Source organism: Haliotis cracherodii, unplaced genomic scaffold (genome assembly GCF_022045235.1).
Source record: "Haliotis cracherodii isolate W230 unplaced genomic scaffold, xgHalCrac1.p SCAF_14, whole genome shotgun sequence".
NCBI lineage: Eukaryota > Metazoa > Mollusca > Gastropoda > Lepetellida > Haliotidae > Haliotis > Haliotis cracherodii.
Window position 1 is genome coordinate 30,132,589 of NW_027266269.1, and position 11,903 is coordinate 30,144,491.

At 42.9% G+C, this 11,903-nt stretch overlaps 2 protein-coding genes across 2 annotated transcripts; one reads left to right on the forward strand and one right to left on the reverse strand.

Moving 5' to 3' along the window:
- Positions 1-7,517: 7,517 nt before the first annotated feature.
- On the reverse strand, positions 7,518-9,592 carry LOC139460351 (uncharacterized; the record flags this gene model as incomplete). Its single annotated transcript, XM_071241842.1, has 3 exons — positions 7,518-7,801; positions 8,468-8,656; positions 8,740-9,592. Coding segments are annotated over 3 exons (1,326 nt in total), but the record flags the coding sequence as incomplete, so codon positions are not given.
- Positions 9,593-9,734: 142 nt separating this feature from the next.
- Positions 9,735-10,448, forward strand: LOC139460352 (uncharacterized; the record flags this gene model as incomplete). The annotated part of the gene is made up of 1 exon (XM_071241843.1): positions 9,735-10,448. A coding segment is annotated over one exon (714 nt), but the record flags the coding sequence as incomplete, so codon positions are not given.
- Between the last annotated feature and the right edge of the window lie 1,455 nt (positions 10,449-11,903).

Here is an 11,903-nt window from a genome sequence, read left to right on the forward strand (position 1 = left end):
ATTTTGATTGGACTATGCATAGACTCGTTAGACCAGCCAAAATGTAACTCCATAATACCAGCCTAGTTCGGCAAGGGTGGAGACTGGACTTTTATAGTCAGTTAACTCTCTTGCCTCGGGAAGATGGGCTTTGACTCGAATATGTCAGCCTCGGCTAACCGTTTCGCCCTACGCCCCAGCTGACCTAACACTATCTGATACTTGTGTCTCTCATTCAAATATGGGTGTACATTCACTAAATTCCTTCTCGCGTTCATTACTAAACATACATACAAGGTACATGAGGGATGTACTGAATATGAGCCTGAATCTGTACTTGGGGTTATTAGGTTATAAGGTTTGGCATCCGGCTCGCAGGACCATGAAACAAAGGACCTAATCAAAGGCAATTGCACTGAACTGGCAAAGGCATTTCGGCAAAAGCAAGGTAGAAAACGTGGTCAAACCGCCATAGTCGTTTATTACAGCATAACAAACCCACAAAAAGTCCGGCCGTCCATTGTAGGGAAAATCACAAATTGGCATACAAAACTTCTGAACACTTGTTCTATCATTAAAAGCGACGATGCGTATAAGTGTCAAGCAGTATAGGTCGGGATCATGACGAGATTTCTTTCCGATTCATATGCTTGAAAAACAGACCTGAAAGCACTGCTGTGACAGTATACAATGCATTTTGAAATTGAAAGTTAAAAGAAACGAACAAAATACACCTTGTCAATATTTAGAAGTCTGTTTATCAGAAGGTAACAAGCATTATTTTTAATGTATGTGGACAGTGTACATAGTTTTAAACAGTAACAAGCATTATTCTTTATGTATGTGGACAGTGTACATAGTTTTAAACAGTAACAAAGCATTATTCTTTATGTATGTGGACAGTGTCCATAGTTTTAAACAGTAACAAGCATTATTTTTTATGTATGTGGACAGTGTACATAGTTTTAAACAGTAACAAGCATTATTTTTTATGTATGTGGACAGTGTCCATAGTTTTAAACAGTAACAAGGATTATTCTTTATGTATGTGGATAGTGTACATAGTTTTAAACAGTAACAAGCATTATTTTTTTATGCATGTGGACAGTGTCCATAGTTTTAAACAGTAACAAGTATTATTCTTTATGTATGTGGACAGTGTCCATAGTTTTAAACAGTAACAAGCATTATTCTTTATGTATGTGGACAGTGTCCATAGTTTTAAACAGTAACAAGGATTATTCTTTATGTATGTGGACAGTGGACATAGTTTTAAACAGTAACAAGCATTATTCTTTACGTATGTGGACAGTGTCCATAGTTTTAAACAGTAACAAGCATTATTCTTTATGTATGTGGACAGTGTACATAGTTTTAAACAGTCATCACATATCTACTCCAATATAAGAAAACTCTATCCCAATGCAGTCTCTTTACCTAATTTGGCAGCCATATATAACAACACGATCAGTACAAGTTGCAGAAGTGATACAGCAACCATAATATAGTTTAACATTTGTACATATACAAGAGCCATCAGTTGTCCAGTCAGAAGTAACATGGCGGAAAATCCTACCATATCAGCTATAGATGATATGCCATACACAATATGCCTGTGCTCGTTGGTACTAAGAACCCACGTTGCAACTGCCGAGAACATAGGGGCACACACTATTGCTAAAGCACTTGTTCCTACCCATAACCATATTGTATTTATTTCTGTTACAAAAATGAGCATGATAGATATCACTATGCTCCCAGCAGTGCAGACATTAATGAGAACCGTTTGGGTAATAACTAGGCTACTAAACACACCTAGCAACTGGCCAACTATGGTGCAGGCGTAAAAAGATAATGATATATTTTTAACCTCTCTCGTGCTGGCATTTAATCTGCAATAAATTCCAAAGGTTGGCAAAAACTGACCGTATACAAAGATCATTGGTGCACAGACCGTAGTGTATACCATCATCGTGATTAACATTATTACATCGAACTTGTTAAAGGGTTGAATTTGTTTGTATTCTTGTGGGTCGTCATTAACGTGAAGTCCGCCTTGAAGCATCTGTTGTGAGAATACATAACCTGCATAAACGATCATTCCTAAACTTGCGATGAAAAGGAGTCCAAACATTACATTGGATCTGAAATTTTGGCATACTTCGTCTTTGCTATTCAGTGAAGCAAATGTCTCATTGTCATTGAGAGACCTGGACGCAGTGATGTAGCTGTCTTCATCACGATTGTAGTCATTGTCACTTAGGAAAGGAGATATAATCAACAGTCCTGTAAATTCTCCAACATAGATAGTGAGGTCGATGATATGAATGGATGCCACACACCTTTTGCTCATTTCGCCGGACAAGACCATCATTGCTGCAAAAGAAAGACTGTTATAATTTTTCTTCACAAGTAAAACATGCTTTGGCAATATGAGTGAGTGAGGGTGGTTTTACGCGGCTTTGAGCAATATTACAGCAATATCACGGCGGGGGACACCAGAAATTAGCTTCACACATTGTACCCATGTTGGGAATCGAACTCGGTTTTGGTGTGACGAACGAACGCTTTAACCACTAGGCTACCCGACCGTCCCTTTGGCAATATGAAATGCCAACAACATAACGATAGTGTCCACATTAATTACATAGAACGGAAGCATCATCGCCATTTTCGTCTCCTTGTAACCATTGCCCTTGACTGATCTTATTGAAAACCTTTTCAACATGTATGTTTGTTGTTTAACGCCTCACTCAGTAATAGCCCAGCTATATGACGGCGGTCTGTGAATAATCGAATCTATATCGCTTTTTTTGTAATACGTTTAATATGGCTGTGGGCTAGTTTCGTCTCAGAATCCAAAAAAAACATTAAATAAAGCCGGGTCTTTTGTTTGTTTGTTGTTTAACGCCGCATTGACACCATGAGTATCGCTCTACGCAACTGACAACCAAATCAGTGAGCCTGACCACCCGATCCCTTTACTCAGCTCTTACATCTTAATAATATTCCAGCAATATCATGGTGGGGAACGCCAGAAATGGGCTTCACACATTGTACCCATGTCGCGAATCGAACCCGGGTCTTGGGCGTGACGAGCGAACCCTTTAACCACGGTAAGAGGTGACTTTAATTATACCGAACATCGTGTACTGAAGTTATGTAGACAATTTATTTCGGTGACTGTTTTTTTTTTCCATCAAAGAAATGCATGCAACTCAAGCATATATTGCATGAGGTGATGAAATGGGGTTTAGCGTAATGTTCAATATTATTACACTTATACAGCGACGTGCATGTAGATGCATGCATGTGCGTCTGTGCCGGTTTTAAAGTGCTAACCCACAAAATACCATGCCACATTTTAACATGGATAACCCACCTAGATGCAGTATACTGAATCCGAGCCAATCAGTCCTTGTTTGAGCCCCCAATGCTGTGCACAATGCTAGGGTCAGCTTGGATGACGACCTAAGTCTTACCATGCACTGCAACTCCTGTGACCAATCCAACCAGACCAGACACAACCAGAGCCATCCAGAAAGAGGGCACAACAGGCACCAAGGCCAAGAGACAGCATGCTGTGGTCATAGCTGTTGCTGTGACGCCATAGAGGTCGAAGTGACCACGGATTCTCAAGAATAAAAGGGCCCCTATCACCCTACCTGCTGCAATGACTGGAGGGAATAGACTGACTTGCTGTAATGTGACTTTATAGATACATTGTAGATCTCGAAGTGCTGGTCCAAACGCACTGTCAAGTATGCCCTGTGGATAAACACAAAGGGCATAATTAATATTAGAGGTTTGCATCAAATCTTGATTGTAAGTGTGCTCGTTGTCTAAAAAAGCAAAAACAAAGTCGTTTATTTCTCAACATACTTTATCAAATAACGGTACTTTTAGTTATTTTGGAGTTTAAGTGTTCCAAAAACTGTCAATTTACCAATTACATTCTACAGACTTACCCACCTGAAATAGAAATAAAGGCGACCAGAGAGACCTTGTCTGTTTCATTTTAAAATCTATGTAAAAAAGTCAAGTGACAGAAACTATCCACAAGACTGTATGACAAGAGGGATGACTTCGACTCCCAGACAATCAACTTTCCCTTTATCTTGAGCAAATTAGTACATAGACTCCATCTTACACAAACGTAGTAAAACATAGCAGTGGTAAACTTCCAGTTAAATACAATTGTACCTAAAGTCTATCAGTTCACAAACATAGATATATAATAAAAATGAAATATATAATTTTAGTACGTAATAGTAGCAGGTTCGTGTCCTATGAATATTTATGAGCCTAGTGTTATTCTTATAGACATGCATGACGTCACAATGAGAACAGGGTCATTATGCTTGAATGTTAAGAATGTGAAGAATGCGGCCTTTGTTCAAATATCTTAGTTGAGGAATTCATTAGGAATGCCAGCTATTTGAAATGTAGTCGGGGTAGATTCCTTCAAATACATACTAGAATGAACGTCAGCAAATGGAATGTCACCCTTTCGTGAAGAAATTTGGAATTCTTAAGGAATGGCATTGAATCTACTGGAATGTAGTCGGGGTATATACCTTTAGGTACATAGTAGAATGATCGTCATCAAATGAAATCTCACCCTATCGTGAAAGAATGAAACAGTCCTGGATCTCTTGATATAGCTACTAAATGTATACGTAGAATGTACTCATTCACCATTTGATCATCCCAGTCGACTGTGAGGAAATATATATATACAGACGTACCTTTCATTTTTTAATGGAAAAAAAATGATTAAACCAATACCATCAATCATTTTCACTAGAATATATGAATAAAAAATAGTATAGTTTTATAAAATAAATCTCTACTTTAAACTAGTAAGTGAGTGACTGAGTGAGATGGGTTTAACGCCGCTTTTAACATTATTCCAGTTATATCACGGCGTGTCAGCTTAATGTGGGAGGAAAGCCCGAAGTGAAACCCACGCGCACGGATATGGTGCTGACAAACCTAGAAACATAATCGGGGTGAACCGGGATTCGAACCCACAATCATAGGTTTCTGGCGTGTCCAGGGGACGCAACTCTGCACAGCGAATCGCGGCGCCTTAGACAACTGGGCCACTCGTGCCCCCCTTAACTAGTAAGAGAACTAGTAGATGGTGAGAACAAAGCCCAAACCCTCCCTTTGTGGTAATAGGACAATTGAAGCACATTGCGAGGTATTGCATTCCCCCATGAGAACAAGGGATGGTGTTCTAACAAAGGGAGTTGAGGAAGAATGTCTGGAATGTGGGGAATGTGTGGTATGGCAGATCTGGTTTATTATGCCATGTCTGGAATGTTGTAGAAGGTCTGGAATCGTATAGTACATCTGCTCTTTTATGGAATGTTGAGAAATGGGTATTGGCAAGTCTAGAATGTTTTACCACGTCTGGCCTTTTAAGGGATGTTGTAGAAGTGTCTGGAGTGTTTATAATGTTCTAACGCAGCTGATTTATTATAGAATGTCGGGAATGTGTATCCACAGTTTAATTACACAGCTATATTCAACACACGCTATGTACGTGAAGAAAATGTAAACCTCATCATAAGCTGATGATGAGATCGACCAGTTATCTAAGTTTTTGTCACTCATCTTCCTTTTCCATCACATGCAACACTGACCCCTATCTCAACAACCATAACGCTGAATCTCACCTACTACATTACGGTAAAGTGTCAGTGTCTTGACTGTTAGCCTAGATACGCATCCTACACATAAGTGTACACAGCGTCAATGTGTTAAAGTGTCAGTGTCTTGACTGTTAGCCTAGATACGCATCCTACACATAAGTGTACACAGCGTCAATGTGTTAAAGTGTCAGTGTCTTGACTGTTAGCCTAGATACGCATCCTACACATAAGTGTACACAGCGTCAATGTGTTAAAGTGTCAGTGGCTTGACTGTTAGCCTAGATACGCATCTTACACATAAGTGTACACAGCGTCAATGTGTTAAAGTGTCAGTGTCTTGACTGTTAGCCTAGATACGCATCCTACACATAAGTGTACACAGCGTCAATGTGTTCGTCCCTTTCTCTTTGAACTGCATATTGTGATCAGACAATCAGTCAAAACATTACCTCGTTTGTAACTCCTTTTGCCGCGATAGTCAAGCCACCGTTGCGCTAGTAGTAGAGAAAATGTGAGATATGGCTTTAAAAGGAATCACTGCAAGGAAACGCGTGTTGACACAATGTTAGATTGAAATGTTAAGCACCCTACAATCACACTGATGGAATGTAGCACACTGTGAACAATTGTGCACAATTTCCACCACCTCTTGGCGAAGACAATATACAAAAGCCTATTGTTGAATCACCGACTACATCTATTATGCCATATTTCAACGTCGACAAACCTCTCTCGTTATTCAATCACGAGTCACTGATTCACGCTTGGGAATATTTTTTCTTTCACATCTTTTGTATATATTATATTTCCTGATACAGTGTGTGTACACATTTTTTCATTTAAAAGCAGCTTGTTCGTCGTTGGACATCGCTTGAACGCACACGCTATACAACTGCTGGGTCGTTAATTATGTATTCAATCACCGAGGTAGAAACGACTTTATCGTCTCGTTTTGAAGTAAATATACTACAGCGACTGTCGAAAATTGAAATATGCTAAAAGTTAACGTTGCGGGTCACCCGTGTGGAAAAAAGTTTTATTCAAAGCAGATGGTTTAAAAGTAATATGTTTTAAAGTTGGTTGATGACATGTGTTCTCACAAAACTTTGAGAGAACAGTGTGTCAGTCACAACTAATAAAGACTAACAACGTCCAACAATTAAAGAAATGTTTTTTCTGCTGTTGGTAGTCATGGTCACTCATTTCATCACCAGCATTATCAGATTCAGTCAGAGTCACTTTCTTCCTCTGTCATATCGACATGGGATAAAATGTCTTTTATGGCTGGCTTCATGAGAACTTGAATTTTGTCTTTGATCACTGTGTTTGATCTGTGGTATGATCCATGTCACTCAATCTATCCTATATGGAACGAAACAATGGTGCCTCGGAGAAATGGGCAGTAAATTCGAGGATAGATTTCAATGTATTGGCAAACATGTCTTCCAATGATTTTTTCAGTTTCCTATCAGTCCACGCCTCTGATTTTCCTTGCTCTCGATACTTTTGCGGTTTAAGTTTCACGTCCTCTCGATCCCACACGCGATGCAGGCCGACTTCTTGCCATTCATTTCTCGTTATGTGAGGGGGCACGGGTGGCACAGTTGTCTAAGGCGCCGCGATTCGCTGTGCAGAGTTGCGTCCCTTGGGCACGCCAGAAACCTATGATTGTGGGTTCGAATCCCGGTTCGCCCCGATTATGTTTCTAAGTTTGTCAGCACCAAACCCGTGCTCGTGGGTTTCAACGAAGTGGTAAACGTCTGAGACCTGCATCACTTCGGGCTTTCCTCCCAAACTAAGCTGACACGCCGTGATATGACTGGAATACTGTTAAAAGCGTCGTTGAACCAAACTCATCCACTCACTCACTCACTCACTCTAGTTATGTGCAGTTTGGTCTCTGTCTCCTTTCTGGATAGGTACGTCTTCCTTGTCGTCGTCGCTTTTCTCGTCAAACCTCGCACGTTTTTTTAATGACTTGCATTTCTTCTCGGGGTACCACGCCCTGATATGATGCTGTAGGTCTTGCATGTTGGCTATCAAGACTCCACAATCGGTACAAGCAGTAGCCATGACGTGGGAACTTGTGTCATTGTCAGAAGAGTCGCTTGTTATGTCATCAAAATTGTTGCTGTTGAAGTTCTGGCTTGTATGAACGTTTGCTGCACGTGCCGATGTAGTGGTGTGATGTTGGTGAGAGTTTCATACATCTGGGTGCTATTTTGTTGAATCAGCGCTTTTACAGTACTGTTGGGTTGTGTTGACAGGTTTGTCTGCCTTTTGTTCAGATTCATTGTTAAAAATTAGGTTGTAGTCGTTCCTTTTCACTACTGTAAGGTCTTTGGTCTACAGTTAAATTCCAATAAGGGTGTTACACTGTTGTCTATCGACAGGAGAATTGAATAAAGTCACATAAAATAGTTCAGAGCACTGTCACGTGACTCTTTACCTCTAGGAAACAGGTTTTGCAAAAACAGAACATTAATCACATGTTTGTGATGGGAGGTTTGTGTAAACAGTTGAGATATGCGTTTGCTATCTTTTGTTTCGGACATCAAGTGATCTAAAACAATCATGAAAAAAAGTTCATCCCGTAGATTGGAAGGAATGCCTTTCATAAATGTTATATATGGTATAGTTTTACTAATATTATTATAAAGAGGTTGCCACTTACCATATGATGTTGTTAGGTATTCGTTCGATGAGTCCTCTTTTCAGTATCTGATAAACATACATAGTCTTTCCACAACCACTTGGCCCAACCAAGACCACATTAGATTGAATAGAAAAATTGAATGGTATAGCAGTATTATGCATCTGTTGAAGACAGAGGAGAGGAGGAGTAGGGGAGGAGGAAGGGGAGGAGGAAGAGGAGGGTTGTGAGGAGGAGGAGGAGGGGTGTGAGGAGGACAAGGAAGTGGAGGGATGTGAGGAGGACGAGGAAGTGGAGGGATGTGAGGAGGAGGAGGAAGGGGAGGGATGTGAGGAGGAGGAGGAAGGATGTGAGGAGGAGGAGGAAGTGGAGGGACGTGAGGAGGAGGAGGAGGAAGTGGAGGGATGTGAGGAGGAGGAGGAGGAGGAAATGGAGGGATGTGAATACGAGGAGGAAGTGGAGGGATGTGAGGAGGAGGAGGAGGTAGTGGAGAGATGTGAATACGAGGAGGAAGTGGAGGGATGTGAGTAGGAGGTAGTGGAGGGATGTGGGGAGGAGGAAGTGGAGGGATGTGAGGAGGAGGAAGTGGAGGGATGTGAGGAGGAGGAGGAAGTGGAGGGACGTGAGGAGGAGGAGGAGGAAGTGGAGGGATGTGAGGAGGAGGAAGTGGAGGGATGTGAGGAGGAGGAGGAAGTGGAGGGATGTGAGGAGGAGGAAGTGGAGGGATGTGAGGAGGAGGAAGTGGAGGGATGTGAGGAGGAAGAAGTGGGGGATGTGAGGAGGAGGAAGTGGAAGGATGTGAGGAGGAGGAAGGGGAGGGATGTGAGGAGGAGGAAGTGGAGGGATGTGAGGAGGAGGAGGAAGTGGAGGTATGTGAGGAGGAGGAAGGGGAAGGATGTGAGGAGGAGGAGGAGGTAGTGGAGGGGTGTGAGGAGGAGGTAGTGGAGGGATGTGAGGAGGAAGAAGTGGAGGTATGTGAGGAGGAAGAAGTGGAGGGATGTGAGGAGGAGGAAGTGGAAGGATGTGAGGAGGAAGAAGTGGAGGGATGTGAGGAGGAGGAAGTGGAGGGATGTGAGGAGGAGGAGGAAGTGGAGGGACGTGGGGAGGAGGAGGAAGTGGAGGGATGTGAGGAGGAGGAGGAAGTGGAGGGATGTGAGGAGGAGGAGGAAGTGGAGGGATGTGAGGAGGAGGAAGTGGAAGGATGTGAGGAGGAGGAAGTGGAAGGATGTGAGGAGGAGGAAGTGGAAGGATGTGAGGAGGAGGAAGTGGAGGGATGTGAGGAGGAGGAAGTGGAAGGATGTGAGGAGGAGGAAGTGGAAGGATGTGAGGAGGAGGAGGAAGTGGATAGATGTGAGCAGGAGGAGGTAGTGGAGGGTTGTGAGGAGGAGGAGGTAGTGGAGGGATGTGAGGAGGAAGAAGTGGAGGGATGTGAGGAGGAGGAAGTGGAAGGATGTGAGGAGGAGGAGGAGGTAGTGGAGGGTTGTGAGGAGGAGGAAGTGGAAGGATGTGAGGAGGAGGAAGTGGAGGGATGTGAGGAGGAGGAAGTGGAAGGATGTGAGGAGGAGGAGGAGGTAGTGGAGGGATGTGAGGAGGAGGTAGTGGAGGGATGTGAGGAGGAGGAAGTGGAAGGATGTGAGGAAGAGGAAGTGGAGGGATGTGAGGAGGAGGTAGTGGAGGGATGTGAGGAGGAGGAGGTAGTGGAGGGATGTGAGGAGGAGGAGGAAGTGGAAGGATGTGAGGAGGAGGAGGAGGAAGTGGAGGGTTGTGAGGAGGAGGAGGTAGTGGAGGAATGTGAGGAGGAGGAAGTGGAGGGATGTGAGGAGGAGGAAGTGGAAGGATGTGAGGAGGAGGAGGAGGTAGTGGAGGGTTGTGAGGAGGAGGAAGTGGAAGGATGTGAGGAGGAAGAAGTGGAGGGATGTGAGGAGGAGGAAGTGGAAGGATGTGAGGAGGAGGAGGTAGTGGAGGGATGTGAGGAGGAGGTAGTGGAGGGATGTGAGGAGGAGGAAGTGGAAGGATGTGAGGAAGAGGAAGTGGAGGGATGTGAGGAGGAGGTAGTGGAGGGATGTGAGGAGGAGGAGGAGGTAGTGGAGGGGTGTGAGGAGGAGGAGGAGGTAGTGGAGGGATGTGAGGAGGATGTGAAACATAGGACTCTATGATAACAGGTTATTGAATACAATGGGCATTTGAAATAAAGTGGCATCTCGAAATCATCCAAACTCGATGTTTAAGCTTCCTTAAGTCTGTCTGAGTCAGTACAGACATTATAGATCAAGATATATACAGAACCAAATTAAAACTTTCACAATCCCAAAATTTTAACATTTTGACTAGTTATCATTGTGGGCCCTTATTGTGTATTTGAACAGTAATGGCCACGTATTGTTTTCAGATAACACCCGTTTTTGTGCAGGTGAATCAATCAAAATCATGTGCGCAGCACTATAGTGCCAACACTGTTTTTTCACGTGCAACTGGTCATGTGGCCATAATACCGCACGTGTTTTCAGCCATACTTGTTAGCAGTCATTAACAAAAAAACACAAGAAAACAAAAGTCTTTACGGCCATTTGTCATGCCACGACTTTCAAATGTGCAACGTGAATGTGCCATCGGCATGTTGCAGACGGGAACGTCCGTAGATGAAGTTGCAAGGACGATGGGTTGTAGTCGACGGACTGTTTATGATTTACAGACGCGTCTACAGCAAACGGGTACTACCGCTGATCGCCCTCGACCAGGTCGACCACGTGTGACGTCACATGCAGAGGATAGTCAGATTGTCTTTGGTCACCTCCGGAACCGATTTTTGACGGCTACATCAACCAGAAATGAACTGTTTAGGGGTAGACTGTGTGCGCAAACTGTTCGAAACCGTCTGAGAACTGCTCACCTTCAAGCACGACGGCCATACTGCGGGCCGATTCTGACTCAATTACAAAGACGTCAACGTCAATTGTTGGCACAGCGACACTTACGATGGACTCAGAGGAATTGGAATCAATTCGTCTTCAGTGATGAATCCCAATTTAATCTTCGATTTGCTGATGGTAGGGTGAGGGTGTGGAGGCGCCGTCATGAACGCGCCATGTATAAAAGGGGGCCTTTTCAGTGGTCTTTCTGTACAATGCAACAAATGTTTTCTGACATGATAATGTCTCTGACCAATAATAGTTTCCCTAATAAATTCTCTCCTCTCCATTTCGATTCAAATACAATGTTCGAGTCATGTAGAGATAGTCCAACACCCCATCGCCTATTAAAGGACTAGCCTCTATGAGAATTCTAGGATAAGAGTTGATTAAAATATCTTTTAAGTTAGCAGACTGACGATATTTTGCAAGAGATGCTTTTCACACTACATCACAGTTAACACTGCCCCACCTTCCATTGGTTAAACTGTCTAACACGTTTACCCAGTCGTTTCTGTTCTGCAGGTGATGAACATTTTAAAATCTCCTCAGCTGTGTCACAATCTCCAAACGTCACTGCTTTGCTGTACATGTAATATTGTTCAGCACAGTTAAATTCTGTATCATCGATATGAATGACAGTAGCGTAGTGTTGACTGAATGGAGAGAACTTGGAATAAAACAATAAGAACCTATCTGCTA